At 46.0% G+C, this 26,805-nt stretch overlaps 2 protein-coding genes across 3 annotated transcripts in view; one reads left to right on the plus strand and one right to left on the minus strand.

Annotated features, from left to right (window-relative positions):
- Window positions 1-965, minus strand: part of LOC123504067 — a 43,704-nt gene extending 42,739 nt beyond the window's left edge. Inside the window, exons 1-2 of the mRNA XM_045254338.1 lie at window positions 913-965; window positions 228-321 (exon numbers count right to left, since the gene is read on the minus strand). Coding sequence (XP_045110273.1) covers window positions 228-321; window positions 913-965 — 147 coding nt within the window. The remainder of the gene's footprint in view (window positions 1-227; window positions 322-912) is intronic.
- The window catches only part of LOC123503973, an 82,982-nt gene that overhangs the window by 35,758 nt on the left and 20,419 nt on the right, over window positions 1-26,805 (plus strand). The window lies entirely within an intron of this gene.

Raw genomic sequence — 26,805 nt, forward strand, 5'->3', positions numbered from 1 at the left:
CTCGAGATTTCTGTCTGCTTATTTCATTCCATTACAAACAACACAATGGTACGGCGGCACATTAACAATCCTGAGAGACCCCATTCAAAACACAACTCCTCTTCATCGCTGCATAATCACCAATCTAACAAATCTGTGAATCGCGAGCGGCTGCCACAACTCCCGACAGCGAGACAAAACAAGACAAGACCAGCGATTTTTCTCCCGGTCTTGCCATGTTCACTTACCGGCGGGACAGCGGGGAGTGTCTGGCTGCTGGACGTTGCCCGGAAGACTGTTTTCTTGTCTTTGGGCAGCTGCCGCCTCTCCTGCTTTTGTGTTCTGGTAATGACAAAGAAAAGGACTTATTAACTTTCTTCAATAAATAAAATAAAAAAGGCAGTAACCTATAGAAAATTAAGTTATTTCACGTTAAGGATGAGAGCGAGACAAGGATTCCAAGGCGATCACAGGGAGGGAGCATGAGATGAGGGTGTGATAGGAGGCGGATGTGTCGTCCTAGAGGGAAGGTCACGGTAAGTAACGAGTGGAGGATACACGCCTTTGAAACTAGTGAAAATTGCCGCTTTCATTGTTGTCAAGGACGAGAGGTGGTGGTGGTAGAAGAGGAGGAGGAGGAGGAGGAGGAGGAGGAGGAGGAGGAGGAGGAGGAGGAAAGAGAAAAGAAAACACGAGGAAAGAAAACGAAAAATTGCCAGAACTAACTGATTCGTACTTTTCATGGGACACACACTCCTCTTCCTCTCTCCTTCCCTCCTTTGTATGTAGTAGTATTGACATCCCCACCACCATCACCACCACCACTTGCAGTACCATCCTCACGACAGCTATCAAACCCATCTCGTTAACATTTCATCAACACCGTCAAGTCAACACTACACATGATTACTTCACCGACCAGTCACCAGTCACCCGGCCAACCAAGCAACATTATGAGCAACACAGACATCCATAACCGCTGCCATCACCGCTACTCATAAACCTCATATTCTCAAACACTTCTATGCTTCCCTTCCACTAATTCAAAAGGCTTTACTTAAGTTTATACGAGTTTTTAAAGATGTTACTATTCTAGAGACAGAGTGACAAGATTTCTATACTATTAAGTGGAGAAACACTCTTGAAAACCTCGCTAATCATCTCTATGGCCTTGGGAAAATAGTCGTGGTGAGAGAACAAAGCGTTTCTGAATACGGACCAAAGAACACCAACTATAACATTACAGCAAAATTGAACAGCAAGTTATATTTACAGTATGAACATAAAACAACCTGACAACACACACACACACACACACACACACATTCCAGCATGCATCTTCATTAATTACTAAGCCCACTAAGTCTTCATGACCAGCGGCGTACGGGGATACTAATGCACGTACATCCAGGGGTCAGGCCTCAGCACGTCGCGCCACTGCCAAGGACAAGCTGCGCACCTGACGGGACTCTGGGATTGTGTTGGGAGGCTTGCAGAGTCTTATGCTGAAGCTCCGGTAGGCTGATGGGTAATGCGTTGTCTTAATATGGTATGCTCCTACTGTTTGTGTGCGTCTGTGTGTGCGTGTGTGTGAGCTGATATACATAGAAGGTATGTATAGTGTGTGTGTGTGTATGTGTGTGTGTGTGTAATCTGTGTAGGAATGCACGTCTCTATAGTACTTCACGTGTATTTATTATCAGCTGCTTCAAGTCCTGGTGATTCCTTGAGGCAAATTAGCAGTCGTGGTCAGGAGTGAGGTCTGTGTTTGTGATTCTCAAGGTAGTGATGTGATGTTGACTGTCTAGCCTGTGGTGTGGTATTAATACACATATGCAGCTCAGTACTGTTTTTGTAAGCACTACTACTGAATTATCACTGCTCTCTCTCTCTCTCTCTCTTTCTCCGTGTGTGTGTGTGTGTGTGTGTGTGTGTGTGTGTGTGTGTGTGTGTGTGTGTGTGTGTGTGTGTGTGTGTGTGTGTGTGTGTGTGTGTGGTTCCGGATTCCAAGTAATCAAAACAATAATGATCCTCTGGCGGCCAAGGAGAATAATACGAGCGTCTTCCCTGTGGCTGGAGAGGGGATTGTAACCCTTACTGAGACGGTGACTGTGGCAATGGCCTCCAAAAAAAGAAACCTTAGGACATTGGTAGTGGTGATGGTGGTGGTGGTGGAGGAGACAGTATGATTTGGTGCTTAGTAATGGTACCTATTCTGAGATTCCGATGATGGGCTAATGTCATAATGTGGTGGTGGTGGTGGTGGTGGTGTGCTCACATGTGCTTCTGGTGTTGTTCTAGTAAATTGTGGTAGAAGTGTTATTGTTGTTGGCAGTGGTTGGTTGAATGGATGGAATGTGTTGCAGGAGGCTGTGGTGAATGTATTGGTGGTGGTGGTGGTGGTGGTGGTGGTGGTGGTGGTGGTGGTGGTGGTGGCAGATGATGTTGTTTATTACATTGTGACCCTGATGGTGTAGTGATCTGGTTGTGGTGTGATAGTGGTGGTGGTTAATAAAAATGTGTGTGTGTGTGTGTGTGTGTGTGTGTGTGTGTGTGTGTGTGTGTGTGTGTGTGTGTGTGTGTGTGTGTGTGTGTGTGTGTGTGTGTGTGTGTGTGTGTGTGTTATATGAAAGAATACACGTGAAAGAAAGAAAGAAAAACAAACTCAAGACAGTAGTGCATTATGAAGGACAGCCACGTAACCACCTAATCATTAAAGCAAACTCAAAAATCACCATCCACTTCCCCATGTCCTTACAGTTCAAAACCTAAGCTTATCCTCGACCTACCCAGCCTCACCCATCCCGCCCACGCCCCATCCCTACATCCTGTTTCACCCTTCGTCCCGCCCAACCACTGCCCCACCCACAGGACTCCGCTTCACACACACACACACACACACACACACACACACACACACACACACACACACACTCCTTGCCACGTTTATGAATGTCACTTGGTCACTAACTTTACGTAATCCTTGCTATCGTCTTGTGTTCAGCCTCTTTGTCTAGTATTCGGTCTGGTCACGTTATGTGTGTGTCTGTGTGTGTGTTTTTTAGTGCATTTCTCTCTCTCTCTCTCTCTCTCTCTCTCTCTCTCTCTCTCTCTCTCTCTCTCTCGTAGTTCACTGTAATACTACCACCACGGTACATGAACAGCTGCTCGTTATAGTTTGGCTAGCCCAGTGCCAGGTGTGCTGCATGGGACGAGCAGGGAACTGTTGCCCGTTGACTTAAAACACAATCAGCACCGATAGTCAATAACACGATTGCATCAGATTGAAAAAATAGTGTGTGTGCAATGTGCATGTTCAATATTCAGACTAAAAGTTTTCTTCTTCAGATCGGATCAACTTTCACTCCTTCGATCTTTATCGCCTGTGACTACAAAAGAAGAAAAAAAAGTTAAGGAATAAAGACAAGAGTGTGAGAACAAGCACATTATTTCCTCTGTGAAGGATTGACCTCATAGATTGGTTGATTTTTTTTGCCATGTTTTTTTTTTTTTCCGGATCACCAGACGGGTGTGGCTTCGAGGTTTCTCTTCTCCAGGAAATGGAAAGAGAAGCGACGTCGATAAAAGCGTGTACTCGTATTGCAGCCTTACCCAGCGGTGAAGACACAAGCAAGACCAGGCTGCTCTAACTCGCGTCCAATTCACACTCTTAGCCGGACTTTGACAACCAGTCTGGTTGACAGCAAGTTACATGTTTGGTACCAAAGAGCAGCAAGGAGCAAACGTATTGCTTGTAATGCCACAGCTGGAGTGGGGTCTTCGTCATTAATCGTCAATATGAAGTGTTAGTTAGTCTTTGCTATACTCCATTAAAATGATACAGGCTCCCGTCTATTGTCTCTTGCAAACACACACACACACACACACACACACACACACACACACACACTATAGCAGCAGTTTGGTAAAGAAGGTAGCAAGACCTCAGGGTCGCTGGCGTGTTCCCAAGCCTCCTTAGGAAATAAAGGAGATTATTTTAAGCTTACAATGATTTCAACAGAGAGAGCGTGCGGGCGACGTGATGGATGACAGGGACTGATGAAGGAGATAGTATCAACATACTCAGCACTTCGGGCCATCAGATAGGAAAAAAAATTCATTAGATCCTGTTTTCTTTTTTTGCGATATATATTTCTTCTTTATATATATATATATATATATATATATATATATATATATATATATATATATATATATATATATATATATATATATATATATATATATATATATATATATATATATATATATATTAAAGAGCGAGATGGATAAGTTGTCCAGATACAAATTGAGTATAAACTATTCGAATAAGAAAAATTTAGAACATTTAATGGACAATGGTGCATGTAAGTTGAAGCAAAAGAACGTTTGCCTAGACTGTTATGTGGACCAAAAGTCTTGCTCTTTTACTCTACCGTAACGCTGTAGATTCAGCTCACCCACAGCCTCCTTCCCTCTCTCCTGCCTCACACCCTAATCTACTCCTCAACACATTGCATAGCATCTTATTTCTTTTCATTACATCTTCATCTCAGGTTGCTTCCTTATATGTTATTCCTCAAATTGTTCTTACATTATCGTACTCTGCACACCAATCCGTTACATGCTACTTCCACCCCACCCTCATACCTGTCACCCAGCACATTCCTTCCCCCACCTCCCACAACCTCTGCTCCCTCGATAATAATAATTCGCGGAGGTGCAGGTGGGATACGTTACGACGAGTACATGGCGACGAACCGTTAACACCCTGACTCCGCCGCTGCCCGCTGGTCGGCGCCGTGTAGAGGTGCCGCGTGGCGCGTCATAATGGTCACATTCCTACAGAATTCTCGAGGTAATACTCTGGTGTCTCCTTTCCTCAACCGTCTCCTTTGCTTCCCTTGCCTTGCTACGATGAGTTCACCGCGTCTCTTGCTTCCGGTACGTGATTTTTTGAGGTTGAATACTTGAGAGGAACAGGAGCGTGCCAGCGTTGTGACCACTCGCCTTCATGCTCCGTTATTCACTTTTTATTAGGAGGTAAAGAAGTATTTTTAAAGGTTCTGGCTAAGCTATGCAGAGAGATTCAACTTAGCGAAACATACATCACTTCACTATATCTAAAATCATTACGCGTATTTTTGTCCTTTAAGTTACATTGAGTCTAACTAAAAGGAAAACAATTATTACTGCGACTTTCTTAATGCGTCTCAGAAAAAATAAACAAACCTACTTAGCTTTCCTTGTCTTTCGTTATTTGTTTATTGTCTTCTGTCATTTCCTTTGTTCTCTTCGTGCAGGGATGATTCTGTGAAGGGAGGAGTTGAACAGGATGGTGTTGGAATTTGATGTTTATTGATGTGACAACGCCCTTCATGAAAGGATAACTAATGGGTCTACTAACTTACTCAGACACACACACACACACACACACACACAGGGCAGAGGCGACCATCACTACAATCACATATTCATACCATCATGCAACCTTCAATCACAGACTAAGAATAAAACAGCCTTGCTATGCCCGTCACCAGCACCAACCCTTGCTCTACCAGCTGGGCCGCCACGCTGGAGGCAGTAGACCATTCCCACAACGGAGGTCTGCCGGATGAACACGAGTTGAACTAATGATTTTCCTGTCCACGATGTTTCCTCTCTCAACCCTTTATACCGGATGACGCTACGTTGACTGACTGAGCTTTTGTCACATGCAATACTCTAGAATCTAGATATTATGTAAAAGAAAGCAATGCCAATTTGTTGATAGTTTGGATAAGGTTGAGGAATGGTGAGAGTCAAGGAGAGAAGGAACTGTACAGCTTCAGTGAAAAAAGAATCATGAAGCATTGTTTTATGTCTCTCTTTACTCGTGGATGGCAGTTATTACGCAGTATAAAGTGTGGCGGGTGGTGAAGGAGGACTGGTGATGAGGGTTAGCGGGCCTACTGCCGTTACTCGTGTCACAGTGTTTTTAGGAATGCCTTTGCAGCACGTAGAGTCGTAGACGCTACTTTATGGCTGTTTGTCTGTACTAGAGCAGTCACCGCTGCCTGAGTGCCGCATCCGCCCAACCCGCACCATTCCTGTCCATCAGGCAGCTGCCAGCCAGAAGGGGATATACATTTCCGTACCGTCTGCTTTTTGTGTTGTCTCATTAACGGAATAGCAACAAAATTGAAAAAAATGTCTTACTGTTACTAAGCTAACAATTTTGTATTATTTCACCCATTTTGCTGTGAGGCCTGTGTTCCTGAAGTGCGAGAGTGACATTGGCGGGAAGGTGACCTGTACACTAATAAGGCACTGAGCTGTACCTGGTCGTGGCACAAACACTGCCCTTCAAGATTTCGAGATGCAACGACACACGCCTGACGAATCCTGACAAAGCACGCTGTCTTAGGGATAGATATTTGATGATTACTCTTCTTACTGGCTGTTGCATTGCTTACAACATCGTGATGTATGTTTCACGTATGTACTGTTCCTCTACGTCTGGATTAGAACTGACCATGGAGGGGGCAGCAAAAACCGCGAGGATGGCCTTGGCTGGCGTGGTTTCCTGGGTAGTGGCTAGCGCCTCGCAGCCTCCACCAGCTGAGGAGAAGCCTGCCGCAGGGGAGTTTTAAGTATTACTTAACTTGGCATCTTTGCAGAGCAAAGACTTGACAGGAAGAAACTCACTGTGCAGCACTGCGTAAATTTACTTCCTGGAAGGCACTTGGGTTTCCTGAATGGCATGATTGCATGATTGTGGCAATTATATAATTTCTAAGTTATCAAGACTTTGATGGGTATGTAATAATTACGTCGAAGCGAATGACGATCCTTTCCTCAATAAAGGATGGGAGGTGGAGAGGCCTTGGCTAGCTGTTCGTCCTTGACGGGCGTGCAGGGCCTTTGCCGCCCCAACACGCCCTGGGGCTAGGCGAAGCCTAACTACTTGCACGGCCCACCGCCACTTTTTCCCCTCCTCCGCCCCGTGGTATTACCTTTCAAACTCAGGGACGGGTTGAGTTTTGCAAGACGCCTTCAGATGTAACATCCCGATGCTTTTCTCTTTAATCTATAAACAATATTGAACGAAAGAATACACTTTCTCTTCTAAGCACTAGTAATTGATTCATTGATAACCTGGCTTCCATACCTCTTCTCTTCATTCAAACAGGGCGCCTGCCGAAAGCTGGATTTCATCTAATGCACATAAAATGTAATATGATGAACGAATACTGCACAGATCTGCCTGAGATCAGGGCAACACTTTGAGCCTGCATAGGAGCGACATCCGAACGTGACGGTGCTTTCCTCTTTGTGTCTTGTATAAGGCACTGAAGTTACGTAGGTGGCGGAGGAACCGGTGAAGTGGATGAGTGGGCGAAGGACGTTACTACCGTACATGACAAGTAAAATTCTGTGTTACCGGAGTGATGGGAAAGGGAAACGTTGAGGTTCGTGACGCACTGACATACCAAAAAGGAGAGAGGCGAGAAAGTGGGAGGAAGGTCCTGTACTCGGCTACACTTTTCAACAGATGTCGGCCACACTTCGCCACGAGTCCTCGCCATCAACACACATGACGCGGGAGGGATCGTCTTCCAGAGGCATCGTTCACGCCCTAATAAGTCGTAAACACAGGGCGTTCCGGCAGGCTTCCACAAACAGATGTTTTCTCCTTAATACACAACCACAACAGCTCCATTATAGCACTATTTTGAATCATTTTACATTCCTGCGTCTGATCGCGCAGCCTCGCTTTCCTGCCTGCTGGAAGGAAACTCGTGATAAAATAATGAAGCAGTCTGGCAAGATAAAAATACTTGTTACAAAATAAAATAATTAATGATTACCGGAATGCCAGATTGTTTTAGTATCGATGTAATGAAGTGCAATTTTTCTCCACTTATATAAGCCACATTTGTTTCACGTACAAATGAGAACCAGGAAACAATTTAATTTTACTGAGTTCCGCTGAAACCTTGCAATCGTTACTATTACAATTAAAACCCCATCAAACACACACAAAAATAAAGAAATAAAGAAATGAAGAAATAGATAGATGAGTAAATATATAAATAAATATGTAAATAGGTAAATAAAGCTACACATTTTTGGTTATAACTACAAAGAAACACGCCCAAGAAACTCGCAAAAAAAAAAAAAAAAAAAAAAAAAAAAAAAAAAAAAAAAAAAGAGTAAAAGAGAAATGAAATCAAGCCGTAGATCAAGAGTTCATAATCAACATAAATTTGCTGCATCCTGGTGACTGACAGAACATTCCGACAACATCAAGACTCCCTCCCAGACAGAGAGAAATGGTGAAGCGAAGCAGAACCGAGGAGTGAGCAGACGGACGGACACTTGCTGCTGCTGACTGTTTAATTTGGGGAAAGTAAACAAAACTAACAATACTCTTAAACCGCTCTCAATCCTCCACCGCTCATGAGGGTTAAGGCACTGAATGGCACTACAATCGAACAGAAAAAGGAAGACTCACTGCATTCCTTCGCCGTTCACGCTTGTTTTATTCGGGGAAAGTAAACAAAAGCAACACAAAACTGCTCGCGATACTCCAATACTCATGAAGGTTAACACGGAGGCTGCGTGATGGAAAAGTCGAGGCGCGGGCACTGTGGTGGCAGGGTATTACAAAGATCTCATAGGCACATCACGAATACCAGACCTGCAGCTGCCCATTACCCAAAAATCAATGGGCAGTGAGTCTTCAGGGTCTAAGTGAGCAACATAGAAAGCTAGTTGGTTTTTCTTCTGTGTGTGTGTGTGTGTGTGTGTGTGTGTGTGTGTGTGTGTGTGTGTGTGTGTGTGTGTGTGTGTGTGTGTGTGGATGGTTCAACGTGTTTTGTTTGGGTGTTGGTTGCGTCTCTCTCTCTCTCTCTCTCTCTCTCTCTCTCTCTCTCTCTCTCTCTCTCTCTCTCTCTCTCTCTCTCTCTCTCTCTCTCTCTCTCTCTCTCTCTCTCTCTCTCTCTCTCTCTCTCTCTCTCTCCAAAACACCCAAACATCTTGCGTCTTGTTCCACCTCACAGCCACACTTTCCCAGCCCTCGCACTGCAGACGGCGCTCCCTGGACGTCCCTCAATTCTGCAATTTTTCCTGACACCTGGCTGTGATGGAGACGTGACGCAGCTCTGAACATTATCTGTGCATCCTGCTCACGTATTCTTGCTCCACCATATGCCTTCAACTGCATTCTTTCTCCAGACACGTGTTACCTCTAGTATGTCGAAAGTACTGCTAAAAAAATGGTTCTAGAGAGAAAGGATGCAGTGTGTAGACTTAGGAAGATGACGCAATGCCTTAATTAAACGCAAGGTGCAGGAGGAAGAAGCGAGGAGGTGAAGGAGGGAGGACAAAGTGGTGGTAATTACGGGGATTAGATAGTGTAGCGTCCCTGAGGTAAGCGGACGTCCTGACACGAACAAACGTGACACAAAGGTGTAATAGAATGATAACGTCATTCGCAATATTATTGTTGTGGCCACGCGGAAAGACGAGGAGGGAAATTGTGCTACTCATCATGGTCTGCCGACTCTCTGTTTCCGTTTTCAGCACGAGCAAGACAGGAATTCCATTAAATGTGTAAGTGAAAGCCATACCATTTTTCTTGTCAAAGTGAGCTCCTCAAACCCCAAGCGGCCGTCGTGGGTAGTGAAAGGCCGCCGTGTTTGCCTCGCCTCGGTGCTGTGCCAAGTGCTGCTCTCCGTGTCGGTCCACGAGTCAACCTTAACGCCGGGAAATCACGTACAAGTTTTTTTCATCTCCTTGAGAGTGTGTGGGTTTGGACGTCATGGCTCTGACGCCCCAGTCATTAATGAGTGGAGCGAGCAAAGAACTGGAAGAAAAAAAGTGACAAGAGTATAATAATGATGATGAAGTGAAGGGTAAAGCTCATTGAAACCCAGTGTATCTCACGACGTGGCCGACATGAACCTTGTAAAATAGAGGCAGAAAAAAAAAACGCAACCACGCAAGGAATCCATGTTAGTGATGATGCAAGGGAACATTACGGCAGGCAGTGGAGGAGAGAAGAAAAGGCTCACTGAAACATACGTGCACATGACAGCGCACGGCGTGGCTAATATAACGAAATATTACAAAAAAAAAAAAAAAAAAAAAACAACAACAATTACATACATTTCATACTCCAGAAAACATAGTTAATGATAAACATAAAGTATACGTTCACCTGTCTGCGTGTAATGACTGGTGATCCTCACGCACACCTGAGAGGAGGGGGATGTAATGCATTAGATTTGTAAAGACGAATGATGAGATGCCCACGCTGTCTATCATTATCCCGCGGCCATGACCCGTCAGGCGATGGAGGAGGAGGAGGAGGAGGAGGAGGAGGAGGAGGAGGAGGAGGAGGAGGAGGAGGAGGAGGAGGAGGAGGAGGAGGAGTAAGAGTAGGAGAAGGAGAACTGACCGCATGCTGCCTGGTGTCTTTAACATGAAAGTTTAATATTTTTTTTACGGTGGCGTTGACGTGATGCGCTCATTACTCAGGTGAGAAAACACTGTGGAAAATATAAATAGTTGCTTCATGGTGGTAGTGCTGAGGCGTCACGTTCTGGGCTCTCGTGGTGGTATTTGTGTTAAAGGGAAACAAGACGGAGGAGCATCATGACTTTTAAATATTTGCTCTGTTCCTGTGTGTGTGTGTGTGTGTGTGTGTGTGTGTGTGTGTGTGTGTGTGTGTGTGTGTGTGTGTGTGTGTGTGTGTGTGTATTAATGTGGTAATGATGTAGCTTATGGCCACGTCTGTACTGGGTGATGAAGTGGCCTGTTCTTGAGAATTACTGTGATGCAGAGGCTAGCGCTTCAGTGCGTGTAAAGAATGAGTGTAAGGGAGTGAGGAAGTGTTGCGATATTATGGTAGTGGAGGCGAGTCTGATGAGGGTTGATATTGTGAGCTTGCTGAACACTATGAGAGGAAGAGAAGACCGTATGCTATGAGTAGACATTATAGAGGAAGTAGTGATGGCTGAGGTCAGTGTGCTACCGTGCTAGTGGGAGCTACTGAGGGGGTTATAAAGAAGGTAATGGCCGGGGAATGGGTTAGTTTATGAGGATGGTCAGTGATAGTGTGTGGTGTGGGCAGACGACGCTGTGGACGGAGGGATGTGTCTGTAGGTTTACTAGCTCGGATGTGTGTTGTAACGGTGAGGGAGGCTGAACGGTGTGTCATAAAGCTGATGGAGATTCGAAGGTTTGTGGAAGCTGAGTCGTGTGAAAGTCAAGTGGTGCTCTGGGTCATTCATTCTCGGCCAGAACCACGCACGAGGGACCACAAGCACTGATGCCTCCACGCGTGACACACAGGAGGTCTAAAAGAGCTCCGCGCGATTGACTGTTTGCTCTGCTGGCTGCGTTAATCTGTAGTGGTCTGTGCTAATGTCGGTGCCTGAGAGGATGTGGCTTGATGATTTTTTTGTTCTAATCACTGGTAGCATGATCATGTCTTTTTGTAGGTTTTCAATTGTTTTAGAAGTATTTTGTTGTTATTGTTTGATTCGTATCGTTGTTTTTCCGTTTGATTCGTGATGGGTCGGTGGTGTGCTCGACGTGGGGAGGCGGCTGTGTTGTGGTCAGGGTCGTGATCGGGTGATCCTTACAACCAAAGTTCAGGTCCCGACAGCAGCTGCCAGTTCAGTGTTTTTCTCCCCTTTTCGTTTATCCCTAACTGGCATTAAATCACTGACACGCTTCCTATTATCTCTGACTGCATCGCCGAAGTTGAAAGAAATACTGCCGGTAGCTTCGACCTTCAAATTAACCAACTGCCACGCCGCCAAAAATATGCATTAGCCTTCCAAAGATAAAAATACTACAATTTATTTCCTGTTATCGTACACTTTGATTAATGAAATATTCATTGACTAATATGGATCTTGGAATACATCAGCGCGTAGCCATGTGGCACTGTGATCAGTGAAGGCGGAAGTGGGTTCACTCTTCTACTCTTCCTCCGTCACAAGAAGCCTAATCATAAATATTTGAATGACACGCAAGAAGATCTGTGCCACCGACCATAAACCGCTTTCTAACTTCGCCACGCAGCCTTGAACATCTGAAGAGCTCCCGCCTGGCCAAGCCTGACGCCTGCTGGCCACCGCCCCGCCCCCCCGCATTGCTCGCCACCACCACGACCACCACCACCAACACATGCCAGCCGACACGTGGACAAGACAAGCTCTCACTTATAATCGCTTAACGACCTTACCTTTTCTGCCGTAACTAGCGGTCATAAATGAAGTTTATCCTTGCCCTGCCATGAAATATGAAGCACGTTAAGGAATATTGTTGGTACTTCCTTGAATAGGTGAATAAGTAATACTGCTACAACTACCGGGGCGGATGTGAGCAATGAGTTGTTCACAGTGGCGTTGACAATGCAGTTTTAATTTCTACTGTTGCTGGGTTAAACTGGGTTACTTGGCTTTGTGTGCGTGTCGCGGCGAAAACGGCGTGTCTCCGTAACTGAACGGCGACGCATCCCATAGGAGTGTGTGATTACGCCAGTGTTACCCGCTTACACCATGGGAAAAAGTAGAGGAGAGTTCCCAGGGCAGGTCTTGTTCCGGCCGGGGCACCCATTCAGACTCGAGGCTAAAGTCGAGACGAGTTTCTTCGTGTGAGAGTTGTGGTGTAGTCGAGATTCACCCTGTCCTTCACACCGCCACTCTAAAACTTTCTCCAGGCAGCTGTTGCACTTCATCTTCTGCTTTATTTTTATCAAAGTTTAAAGTGATATGGATAATACACTACAAAGTTTCGGATAACGCATTATTTAGTGAAGCGGGTGTCATGCAGCAGTTCTTATGTGCTGGCATGGCGTATGCCGTGCGTCGGTGAGGTCGGGTGGCAGTGGGCGCGGTGCTGCGGCTGCGCGGGAAACTTTCTCGCCAAGAATCCTGCAAGGCTTCTCTTCTCTTGTCTCTTTTCTCTCAGGTCTGGCCAACATCCTCCCGGGACGTCCTTTGCATGGGGCATTCTAGCGGATCATTGGTTGCGCGAAGCAGGTTGCATGACATTAGGAGATGATAATTAATGCACCCTTCCCCCAAACTTGTTTTCTTCTCTAGTGAGCAACAGATGGAACGTAACATTTTACTCTGGCGAGGCCCAAGTGGTGACCTCATATTGGGAGTCCATTCATTGGTTGCAATAAGAATCGACGAACTTTCTACCAGAACTTCTGTTATCGGCACGTACTTCTTGCTTAAAGAAAAAAAAAAACAATACCAATGCTTTTCCATACACACATAAAAGAGAAAAAAGAAAAGAAAAGAAGAGGTAAAAATAACAAGCAAACTTTCAACATAACTATTTCAACCAGGATGCAATGACTCTCCTGAATGAGTGCATAGCTTTTCTTCAGTGGTATGTAAGTAATTGTGACATTCTGGAAAGATTTATGGTTAAGATGTGAGATTATGCGACTGATATTGTTTTGGAGTTACCTTTACTTATCTTGTGCTACTGTCCCTCAAGGCAGAGCACCACAGCGCAGTGTGGCGAGCCACGGTGGTGATTGGAACAAACGAGAAAACGAATAAGAGTGTAAATAGAGATGAATGTTCCAAATCCTGATAGTTTATTTCTGGCATTGTTGATAAAGAGCCAGAGAAAAAGCAATCATATACTGCACAGACGTCAGCTGTAAAGAATGATGTTGCAGAGTTACTAAACACCAAGCTCAAAGGTGATGGACGTGCTGATTCTTGTACTTCCTTGAGTCACGCAACACCTGAGGAGGCAGGTAACATGGAATTTGACGCCGCGTCCGAGCGTGCGCACCAAATTATGGAAATAGAAACAGTAGGTCTATTGTGGTGGCTGTGCTAAGGTGTGAGAGGGAGACCACGGCCTCTACATAATTCATGCCGGAAACCATAAAAAATGAGGCTGTGGAAAGGCCACGGTGAGGTGGCGACGTGCGGAAGGTTGTTGCGGCTGACAACGCGCGACTGTGTTCTGGATCCCCGACACACCTTTGTCACTGTCCTGTGTAATGACAGCAGCGCAGCGGTGGTAAAAAGCGCACCATTTTGTGGCTGCGTCAAGACCATATGGGATCTTTTTCCCGCACACTTCCTTTACCCTCCAGCTACTGCTCAACCCACGGGGGAGAGCAGGGAGCACAAGCCGTAGGAGGGGAAGGCACGCGGATCATCTTGGATCCGCCCGCGAGGCACCCAAACACTAATCTCTCAACTCTCTCCTCCACCATTGGCAGGACCTCTCGTGGCTTGAAGAAAGGGTGCCTGGCTGCGTTGCCTCGCCCAGCCAGCGCTGCAGCACCGCAAGTCTTGGTTTGCAATTGATGGATAGCTGTTAGTCTGAACCTCGTGCTAGCGATACCTGTCGCTGTTAATGTTTATTTTCTCTTCATTAATGAAAAGCAATTTTTTTCAAGAATAATAATTACTGCTTCGTTAGCGTCACATTGAAGAGTTGGTGTGTGGACCTCCGCTTGAGACAGGAACGTCCCACTAAGCTCTTCATTATCTATGGAGGAAAGGAACACGCAAGAAGTGGCGAGGTGAGTGGTCTGGTTGTGGGCCACTGTTACGCTCCATGATGTTAGTTGGAATGAAACATGTGGCAGTCACTTTGACTTCATCCTCACTTTAGTGTCACAGTGTGGCTAAATTAAGTTTTTGAAAGTCAATGACCTACCTTTTTATATATATATTTTTTTCCGTAACGCATTGGCCAAGGTAGTTGTAGAAGGTTCCACGTGCCATCATGCCGGCCCTCGCGCCTCATGCCTGAGGTGCGGGAGTGGGAAGCTGTGAGAGGTGTTTGTGTGCATCCATAAGAGGCAGGCGCGTCCACCGGTTTATGAATAAGCATTCATTAGGTACACAGTGCTGCCTGTTTTTCCTCGCTGAACACACAAGATTTTCGTAAAGCTTGTTAACAGAGATGTGATTTCATTAATTATACAACATTTTAACCTTAAATTTCAGGAAACATTTCCTGACATTACCGGCCGCATCGTGACGGCAGGTGCCTGGCGCCGCTCCCGGCCTTCTCCCGTCCTCGCGGCAGAGATCACGGTGGAATAGGTCGTAGGAAAGATAAAAATCACCAGATGCACCAAACCTGTTCTCTCAAGCCAAGGATCTTCAAGGTCCTCTTGTGGCCGCCTCGACATAAACCTTCGCCTTTCTGTCCTGAAGGTATTGGGGAGGTAATCCCTAGGAGCCTCTCAGACCGGCTGTGGCGAGGAACGCGGTACAAAAGTGAGCCTTACGTCGCCCCGCAGCACGGGCGGCATTATGGCTGGGATGGAGAAAACCCTTCCGGGCTGGCAGGATACGTCCGTTGAGGAGAGGCTGCCCAGCCATTCCAGAGCGCCGCGACAAAACGGACTGGACTCAGAGAAGCGGGAAGTGCGCCAACATGTCTGACGTGCCGCAGCTCAGCCACGTTGTAGTTGTAGAGGAAAGACTATAGCAGTCATGAAACAGACTAAGTTGCCAAAAGTTGAAAGCAGGTGCAGTTCCACACATGGCCGCCCTGCCGCCCTCCCACCGCACCACTGTGATGTCACAATTTTTCCTGGGCTCCAAATAACAGGGTGCCTTTATGTCGTCACATGGATGACAATGCCGCTGCTGACATGCTCCATTCTTCTGACTGAACCCTCAACCTACAATGGACTGCAGGGATATAATGAAAATAACTTTCCTTTCAGTCGAAGATTGAAAGTCTTAGACGTTATAATGTCTCAGCGAGCATTATTTGTAAACAACACCATTCTAATTCGCGCCAAAACTTATTTCCTTAATTCATCAAGTTCATTAAAATAAACATAGCATGAATCTCACTGCTAATTAGGTGTATGTGTATGTGTGTGTGTGTGTGTGTGTGTGTGTGTGTGTGTGTGTGTGTGTGTGTGTGTGTGTGTGTGTGTGTGTCGGTATTGGTGAGCAGGCAGAGTCGTGGTGGCGTGTGGTGGTGACAAGGATGAGGGAGGGAGAGTAGAATGGTATGGATGGAGGGAGAGAGGGCACAGCAGTTTGTGAGGTGGCGGATGCTGCGAGGTAGTGATGTTGGTGGTGGTGTTCCTGCGGTGGGCAAGGTGTGGGAAAGGTGGTGCAGGTGTGGCAGGTGTGGCGGGGGTGGTGCAGTGAACACGGCGGGGGGGGGATGAGGGAGAGCAGGTGTGGCACGACAGTGCAGCTACGCACGATCTAACTCTCTTAACGAACCTCTCGTCCTTATAAGGTCGCCGCACACCCAGCTTTTCCATCAGGAAGAGGAGGCCACGTTCCAGCTTCCCTCCTCTTCCCTCATTCACCTCCTCTTCCCCCTCCTCCTCCATCTCCTCCTCTCCTCTATCGTATTACAGTCTTCTTCCTTTCTCCGTTTCTGATCACTACCATCAACTCACTCTCTCCTGTCATCTCGTCTTCCAGTCTTCGCCGCTCAACTCAAGCCTCACCATTCTTCTCTTTCCAAATGGATGTTGAGTTTCGTTGTTTTACATTCGGCGTACGATCTAGTCCTCAGATTCAGTTCCGAATATAAACAAGTCAATTCAATCCTCAAGTTTCGGAGCACTCTAACCTAAAATAAAAATGCAACATACGTAGTAGAATATTTTACATGAATATAGTATCACAAAGTGTGCGTCTTGGCATCTTACTGTCTTGGCGAGAGAGTAAACACCCCAGAAAGTTCTTGCACAAAAAGAATACCATTAGCTAACTTTATGTAGTTATTCCACCATATACATCAGCATAGATAAGCATATGTAGCTGACTGCAGAACCTGATTAGCGATAAGTGAAACATTCCTTTCTGGTGGTAACCTCCTACATGAGCCAGAAAGCACGCCGGATTGTCGCGTCGATATTTGCCACGCTGAGCAAGTACGTCCGGTATGCCTTTATGCACTGCTACCTGGAGCTTACCAGTCCAGTTCGAGACACTGCCATACAAGGACTAATGTACCTACTACTGCATAATCATTCAAGGGTTTAAGGGGAATATCCTGAAAGGTGAACGAACAAGGGCCAGGGATGTGTCCGGAATACACGCAGAAGAGCTTTCCATCGGGGGCCAGGGGGCCGCGGCAGGGCGTGTGTCCGGCATGACAACACTGACGCGGTTTACCTTGGCCACCTCCCGGGCCGCGTCTCCGAGATGCCGACTCGTCCCTCTCTCCTCTTCCCGCATACCAGCCGCAGCCTCTCGTTATCTCCGCCTCTCCATCTCTCAGGGACATGCACACTGCTTTTACTCATCTCTCGCCTTCATCTTTTTACCAGAGGACACCAAACAAAATGAACGAATCAGCAGACAATTGCCATCTGGCCTACTTGAGTGATGCAGAGAGTCGGCTAAAAGTACGCTACGCAGGCCACTTAGACCTGCCTCGTGGGTGGGGCCTCTGTCATTCATCTTGCATACTAGGAGCTTCTTGACCCGCACCGCACCACACAGCACAGCCCTGCACCGCACCGCACCGCACCGTACCACACGCCGACGGGACACATGCCGGAATTACGATTCAGTTTCAACATGCGTTCCATATTCTTGTTATGGATTTATTTGGTATGTTTTGTAGCGGGTGAAACTTCAGTATTTCACCAGAATGAACGTGTGAAGAAGACGTGTAGTGAAGGAAGAAGTAAGGAGAGGAGGAGAAAGAAGAGGAGGAGCTGGAGGAGAAGAAGGAAGAGGAAGAGGAGGATTTAGGGAGGAGAGGCGAAGGAGGAGGGGCTAGATGGTGCCACAGGGAAGGAGAAGCGAAAGGGTATAAGTTGAAAGGTTAAGGTTTGTAGGAGGGAGAATGGAAGGCAGAGCAGGGCGGGGTAGGAGGAGTTAGGAGCGTAGAGCAAGTAGGCAAAGGGGAGAGTGTCCCGTGAAGAGGAAGGGAGGAGACTGTGGGAGAGGCTGTGATCTAGTCGACCTCGAGGCTTTTAGATAGAACACCACCACTAGTGTTACAGTCTTCTCCTAGAACTAAGCCTTGCAACATCCCTTCCCATTAATCATGTCCTCCGTGCAAGATGCTAAGATGATATGTACTAATTCCTCTCTCTTTCTCTCTGCAGGTAAGCCACGGTGGGAGTGAAGATGATGCAAGTTGTGAGTCTGGCAAGGTAGGAAGATTTAAGCTCAAATTCTCAAACCCTTCTGTGCTTCACCTCCACTATTTCAAAAGACTTTATCTAAATTTACACGATTTTTTTTAAGGTGTTTTATAGTTCTACAGCCAGCCAGATTTTTACATTATTGATTGCAGAAACACTCTTGAGAACCCAGCTAATAATTTCAGTGGGTTAGAAAAATAGTCTTGGTGAGAGAGCAAAGCGTTTCTGAATGCGGGCCTTGGTATTGTTTCGTTGGCCTTCAAGGGGGATAAAAAACATACATTCCTTTTTCTACGAGTGAATTATTATCCACAACGCGTGACTCTTAAAAAAAATGAAAAGAAAATACTGATAAAGACAGGCATGTTCATGAGGTATTTGATAAACTTTCTCTATTATAATGAGTGTTGGATTAAGCTTCTTTAAACTACACGTAAGTTATCCGAATCTCTCTCTCTCTCTCTCTCTCTCTCTCTCTCTCTCTCTCTCTCTCTCTCTCTCTCTCTCTCTCTCTCATTAAGATTAGCAGGACCACCACGCAGTAAAAATAAAAGAATGAGGAGCAATTAGCTAAGCCTTTCACACTCGAGCTCCGTCATCCGCAGGTTCACCGAGGTCGCTCCTGCCTCACCTATACCCTCCACCACCACCACCGCCCACCTACACCACCAGCCTGCCGCATCACGTACCTCCCTCCCTCTCTTCTTCCAATCCCTCGCCTCCCTGTACTGTTCCCTCCCACAGCCAATATTCAAAACAGCCTTCGCGGACTGTTGATACAATCTCTTCTGGTGTTAATAGCCGCCAGTCCTGACTCGTGTGGAATTTATCGACTGGAACACAAGGATGTACTTTATTTTCTGGCCAGCTGAGAACCATGTATGGCGTCTCGTCTCGTTGCTTCTATCTGTGTTATTTCATTATGACGCTAAAGTTTGTATGAAAGGAACGAGTGCTAATTTTTGGTTTTCTTTCTCTATATCTTTTCTTATGCATCTTTTTTTTTCTGGATAGTGTGTAATTACAAGTGTATGTATCGTATTTTCGTCGTGATTCTTTAACATTGAGGAGCGCAGCGTTTTGTGTCTTGCTATACTCTGAATAACATGTCTGGGGAATTATTTGGTCGGTAAGCTACTACAGTTACTACTTTTTTTTTTTAATGTAAGAGGAGGACTGGCCAAGGGCAAAAAAAAAAAAATAAAGTAAAAAGACCCACTCAGTTGTCAGTCTTCTTAACGAGCCGATAGAATTAGACAAAGGATAGGGATAAATGACTTGAAACCTACTACTACTACTACTACTGCTACTACTACTACTACTACTACTACTACTACTACTACTACTGCGGCTGTTGCTTCTTACACCACCACCTTGAGCACTAATCGCAAGGGGCAGCTCACAATACATAAATGTTTATTCACTTTACGGATCGATAAATGGGTATGAAAAGTACTTGGTGAAATCTGGCGAAGGTAAACAGTGGTGACCCGGATGTGTGGCGAAGTGGGGAGTGTTTGGTGGCTCCCAGGTTACGAAGGGAAACAGTGAAGACAGTGACGAGAAAGGCGAGGAGTGAGATCAGATCATGTACAGATAACCAGCATCTCTTGTCACAATTTCCGCCATTTATGCATCCTCCTCCTTAAGTTTTTTCTTCCTCTGCGGTGTTGAGTGAAGGACGAGACCTTTAAGATCACACACACACACACACACACACACACACACACACATGCCCGCACGTCCCCGGTGTGTGGTCGTTCCCTCGTTGGACATCGTTTTTCTTGCGAGTCGTGAGGAAAAGTTAGAGGAAAGGAAAGGCAGGCATGACATTTACGAAAGGTTGAATCATGTAGCAGTGATGCGCTCAAATGAGATGGCGAGGGAGATTAGTGAGTGAGGGAAGGAAAACAAGTTGTGCTATCGGCTTAATTGATCACGAGCTACTACAACGACTTTCATTATATCAAGCACGCCGAGAGGATTATTATTATTATTATTATTATTATTATCATTATTACCATAGTAGTTCTTGTTGATACTGTAGTAGAAGTAGTAAAAGTAGTAGTAGAAGTAGAAGAAGTAGTATAGTATTAGTATTAGTATTAGCATTAGTAGTAATAGTAGTAGCAGTAGTAGGAACAGTAGTAGTTATTACAATAGTAGCAATACCAGTAAAACTAATAGCATAAAAAAAAAAAAGCAAAAAAAAAAAAAAAAAAAGACTAGAAGCAGTAAAAACTCTCATAGCAAGAACAAGAACAAGAACAGTTAGCATCACAGTAGAAACCCAGCTATCATTACCATCAACATCGACGCTTATGTGGCTGGCCGTTGTTCGTTTCCCTCCTCACACTGATGTACCTATTTGTTGTTGACGTGTGCTCAGGCGTGGCCCCGAATCCCGCCCACCAGCTGCTGTTACTGAGACAAACAAACCGACAGACCACGACTCGGTGCCATAATAGAGCTGAGCGGCGTGTGGCGAAGGGAAGGGAGTGGAGACTATAGAGAGCATGAAAGGTAAGGTGGTGCGGTAGAGAGGAGAGGTGAAAGTATGAGAGAGAGAGAGAGAGAGAGAGAGAGAGAGAGAGAGAGAGAGAGAGAGAGAGAGAGAGAGAGAGAGAGAGAGAGAGAGAGAGAGAGAGAGAGAGAGAGAGAGAGAGAGAGAGAGAGAGAGAGAGAGAGAGAGAGAGAGAGAGAGAGAGAGAGAGAGAATGGAAAAGCAACCTTAGTGAACGATGAATTTGTTGTAAGTGCGTCAGTTCTGAATTTAGTCCATCGTGGAATGCACGCGCACACACACACACACACACACACACACACACACACACACACACACACACACATACACAAGACAAAAAGTGACCCTCAACCTTCTTCCTCTCTCCCTCCTTCCTTCTCTCCTTCCCTCCCTCCCTCCCTCCCTCCTCCGTGACCTCTCAAAATCCAAGAAAAAATATAACGAGAAAAGAACAAGAAAAAAAGAAAAAAAAAAAAAGGAAGCGACAACAACAGTCTTTTGTCTTGTGGTTATCACGGGCTGTACTAAAAATTGTGCCGCCAAACTTTCCTTCCTTCCTGTCGCTTCCCTTCCTGCCGACTCCCTTCTTCCTCTTCCTTATTATATCCTCTTGTCTTTTTTCTCTCTTTGTCTGTGTTCATTATTTTTTTTTCTGGTGGCAGTGGTGGTGGTGGTGGTGGTGGTGGTGGTGGTGGTGGTAATGGTGGTAGTAGTAGTAGTAGTAGTGATGGTGGTGGTGGTGATGATAGCTGGTAGAAATAGTTGGAGCAATAGTAGTAATATAGTGGTAGTAATAGTATGTAGTGATGTATGTATGATAGTGATACTCCTACACACACACACACTCTCTCTCTCTCTCTCTCTCTCTCTCTCTCTCTCTCTCTCTCTCTCTCATACAGGACAAATCCGTGGAGGGTAGATAACTAAATGTCAGTCTTTGTACCTCCTCAAAACTCCACTTTCTCTGAACCATAAACTCCGCCCGCACACACACACACACACACACACACACACACACACACACACACACACACACACACATCGCCACAACGCCACCCATTACGTCAGCCAAATCTCCTAAATTTACGTTGATTATGATGTTTACTATAAGTCTTACTTCCCTTTATGTCTGGCGGTAATGTTCAGGTATTTCTCTCTCCCTCCCTCCGTGTTCCTCTTTCTCTTCTTCTCAGCTTGCCTTTCACTTCGTCTCAACCTTACATGTTTCTAAGGGTAAGAGTTAAGAAGTGCGTGTTGTGCAATCTGTCTAGCGAAAAATGGATCGTTGGTTGGATAATACATGGATTTTAAAGTTTGGTGTGTTTTCTTCAGCAGCTTCCCTCAAGAAACGTGGTGGTGATGGTGGTGGAGGTGGTGGTCAAGAGTAGTGGTGGTGTTATTGGTGTTGGCAGGGATAGCACAGTAGTAGTAGTTGCAGTAGTAGTAGTAGTAGTAGTAGTAGTAGTAGTAGTAGTAGTAGTAGTAGTAGTAGTAGTAGTGGTTGTTGTTGTTTTTGTTGTTGTTTTTGTTATTCGTGATGATGGTGGTGGTGTCAGGTACTCCTCATCTCCTGTGTCAAGGAGGATCACCAGTCAATCGTTTGTTGGTGTCAGGGAGCGCGCGTGATCACTGTCGTTCAAGGTCAGATAGAGGATCTTCCCAGCCAAGATGTCGTTGCTCTGCTGTGAAGGAGACGACATCACCACCACCACCACCACCCACCACCATCACCGCCACCACCTCCATCACCATTACATTGCCAACGCCGCCGCCACTGTCGCGTCCTCCACTTTGAGCCAGATTTCAGTGATTTCTTCCTCCTCTTTCGCTTTCTTTGTCATCCTTGCAAAATCGTATTGGACACGCATCTCACGCAGCGCTCATCTGTCTTGCTCCTCTTCAACTGTCCCAAGGCTTTCTTTTCCTCTCTTTTTTTCCTCCTGTGATGAAAGAGGGTGCCGATTTTAAGAATTCGTAATATGAAGTAAAAATCAAATATAAAATGAGGAAACTGTGTGTGTTAATAAATAATGAAAACCACTCGTTGTTGCTCTTAAAACGTCAACAAGATGTAAGTAACATGGTTTAAGTTATTCAAATACAATTTTCTTTCTCTTTATTAGTTCGTTTGTCACTGCTCACTTGTCTGTCTGTCCGTCTTTCTTTACTCTCTGGTTCTTGTTACTCCACACGCACATCACGCTTCTCTTACTGACCAGCCTCACAATGAACAGCTCTTAACGAATCTTGCAGCTCATAACACTCGTCCCTATTTTCCGAGTCTGTGCATGCGGGAGGGAGTTGACATGTGTTCCTCACTCTACATATTTGCTGTCTCCCTGCTCCTGCCGCTTCGACCCTACGTAGGCGTGAGGATGGAGGCGGACCTGATGACCAGACAAGGGCAACGCACCGCAGTGGAGGCGGACACACACACACACACACACACACACACACACACACACACACACACACACACACACACACACACACATCCGGCTTGTCCCTGGACTTGCTCTCGTTCAAGTTATCATTTCCTGCATTCGCCTCTCAACCTTTACCTTTTACCTGTTTTTTTTTCTTCCTCTCTCTTTCCTCTTGTTTTTTTTTCCGTTCACCTTCTCTCCCTCTTTCCTCTCTCTTTTCCTCCCCCCACTACTCCAGTCTCTCTCTCCCTCTGTCTCTCTCCCTCACAACATTGCCACTCCCACCCCCAGCCATGTAACAGGTTTTCTTGACGTTCACTTGGTTGTACCTGAGGCGTGAGATTAGTCTGGGTGTAAGATGAGCCACGTGTGAGGTTCTTTTTTCTGCCTACGAGGAGACAGTGTGGGACAAGCGTGGAGTTGGGTCTGGTCTGGCACGGCGGACTCGAGTGCTGGCTTGTGAACTAGGTCGTAAACAAACAGATATAAAAGGAAGCTAAGAAATGTGCGAGAAATTTAGTTGATTTTGTTTAAAGACTGCTTATATGTGATAGAGGAGGATTAGCGGGATGATATATGCACATGAATGCTTAATACAGAACGACACAAACGAAAGAAATGTAACTTAGAATCGAGAAATAAGAACTGCTCATGGTACCATAAAACTCTTGGAATTGAAGAGTTTGATTTGACAAAGTGGAGAAAAAAGAGAGCGCAAAGGACACCACAGAAAGGGAAACAAGGAAGAAAGCGAGAGGTGGGAGGTAAAGGTGACGAGGTGACGGGGGATACGAACCTGGGATACTTTTACTTAGACAACCACTTGCTTGCAGTAAACACATGCTTATACCCACGAAGCACGATCATATGTCTCGCCAGCGTGTTGTTAGCGTTACGTGTCTCACACACCATGAAACTAAATCCACCGCTTTAGAATGATGGGAAAGATTTTGTTAGTTATGGTGTGTCTTCACGTGACCTGCCTAGTCTGATGGCATAACACCTGGCACAGAAGGGTGGGAATGGGCCAATAAGACTCCTGGTGCTACGGTAAGGTTAAGAGGCCTCGTCCACTTCCTCGAACTTCGCTGGTTTGCAAGTATAAGCAGGGATTTTATCTATTACCTTCTATTGTTTCATAAGTAATTGTATTGCCATAATTGTACGTACGTATGTTTGAATGTTCCCGTTCCCCACTGCCCTTCTCCCCCACCACGTCTTTGGGTGACAGCGAGCGTATAATAATATGTACGTACTTGTATATGGAATATTTGTGCCATTAGTTAGGTCTTCGGTTTACTGACAAAATGTGATCAGACACGAATGTATCGGAGCGCAATAGTGTGAGTATAATCATAGCCCTTAAGAGGAAATAATCGTGTTTGTCTCATCACAAGACCCTCTGTCGGTAGGTCGAAAGGTAGAGTTTGTGCACAAAGGCCTTGCTCAACCTCGTGCACCTTTCTCGCGGGGTTACACCACACCCTCCGCCACCCGCGTTCTGCACCCTTCAGCAGGGCTAAGGGTGAGTCTCCTCTCTCTGTGTAATAACAACCTCCAGGGCCACGCTGGGAAAAGGGCGGTGGGGCGTTTCCTGGTTCACCGACAAAAAACTTTATGATATCAAGACAGTAGTGGTGATCGCCGTGGCCCGGCAGGTTCCGCGACGCCGGCAGTGCCGCGTGGCGGGCAGGATAGAAGGAACAGGGAGGGGTACGGCGCCTGTTGATGGGACACCAGGTGAAAGGTTACAAAGGTCAAGCCAACGCCCAAAGACACACACACACAAACACACACACACACACACACACACACACACACACACACACACACACCTTCACTCGGCAGTAAGGTCAGAGCTGTCCCTAGTGTGTTAACTGGCTGTGTCTCGCGCACACCACTGGCTTCCCGCACCAGCAGCACCACAAACACGCACATAGGAATGTGCCTGGGCGGAGTAGCTTCTGGGCCTCCTCGTCGCCCTCACGCCCTCGCGCCATATATGTGTAATCACCGAGGAGAAAAAAGGATACTATGTAAATGACCACTCAAGGGTGTCATTTACAACTATTGTTGCGAGGCTGATTCCACAGCAGAGCCACACAAGAAAACCCTACATCATCCATTCTCTGAACCAGCAGCTTTCTACCCCACACGGATTTGGCTAATAGTACAATTTAGTCACAAGAGCAATTTCTTAGGTTAACTACCGTTCTACGAGTAAAAAATGTTGTAGGTCTCTGTGTTGCTTAATGAGTACAAATTGTCTTGAAACATCCGACAAAGGAGGTAAAGAAGTAATGGAGATGGTGGGAGTGTTTGGTGTGCACAGCCGGCGAGGAGCAGGTGTTGGTGGTTTACCGCGCTAGGCTCACTTCATGGCCGGCGTTGCACTCTCTCAACAACTACGTACTACCATCCCTAATATTGTTACGCCTTTCCTCGTCTATATATATACAAAAATACATAATCGTACTGCTAGCATTCGACAATTTTCTCGTTCGTAGATACATTACACGGTACATAAGTATGACAGAAATGCAATAAATCATTAGTGGCAGTCATTAAATATTTATAGTGAACTCTTGATTTATGAAGGCCATAAATCTGTGATAAATCCAGATCAACAATCCTTCAGTTTCAAATATCAATGCTTAATTCCTCTTGACTTGTGAATGTGGAGCGTTTCTTTGAGTCAGTAACGGTGTCCAGCTCAAGGAAAAAAAAAAAAAAAAGGCTTCCAGTTCATGGCTGATAAGATGAAAAGAAAAAATAAAGGTCGTAGAAAGAACTTGCCATGTCTGATTTCCTTTCCTTTCCCACACCATCATTTGCGGGAGTCTCGCTGTATCGGTATTCCTGGCGCGCTAACTACGTCAATCCAGTTAAGCAACGGTGAATGAGCTACATCACCTCACCACACCCCGGGATCAGGTCTACAAAGTGACTCTAGTGTTTCTCAGGTTCTCTTTACCGAACAAGGCTGCGTGAAGTGTTATGAGGAGGAACCTGATATCTGTTCTGAAGACGGTCAGCACTATTTCATGGATTTTTGTAGCCTTTTTTTTTCATGTAAGAGGAGAAAACTGAACAATGGCAACGTAAAAAGAACAAAAGGTCCACTTAGTTGGCAGTTCCCTTGCAGGTTCGAGAGGGCTAGGCAAAATAAAAAAGGATAAATGTCTTGAAACCTCTCTCTTAAATGAAATTTAGTCATAGCTTGTGTGTGTGTGTGTGTGTGTGTGTGTGTGTGTGTGTGTGTGTGTGTGTGTGTGTGTGTGTGTGTGTGTGTGTGTGTGTGTGTCTGTCGCCTGCAGCAGTGCCCCCAGGAGTGGTTTCTCCCTTCAGGCGCCGCAAGGAGTAATCTCACTTGATGATCACTCTTTGTTGTAGTTGGCGGCGGATTCTTCACAACACTCCGTCAATTCCTCCTTGCATTTATTCTGGGTTTACCGAGGTTCCTGCTGAAATAATTCTGCTTCCGTACTGACACACCGGGGGTCTTAGTTTCTCCGCGCCCCTGCATCCCCGTCAGTCCCACGTCCGCCCCTCGCCGCTCAGTGGGTAGAAAGTGTTGGCGGTGGGTTGGGGCGGAGATGACCTAGTTCGGGCGTGACCTGCGCCACCCACACTGACCTTGACTTTCTCCTCGCTTCCTCTCCCCTCTACGCTCTCAGATGGGAATTCATTTTCGTGTCCTACTCATGCTTTTCCTCACGCCGCCGACACCTCCCGATACCCTCCCC

This window comes from Portunus trituberculatus, chromosome 15 (assembly GCF_017591435.1).
Source record: "Portunus trituberculatus isolate SZX2019 chromosome 15, ASM1759143v1, whole genome shotgun sequence".
NCBI classification, from domain to species: Eukaryota; Metazoa; Arthropoda; class Malacostraca; order Decapoda; family Portunidae; genus Portunus; species Portunus trituberculatus.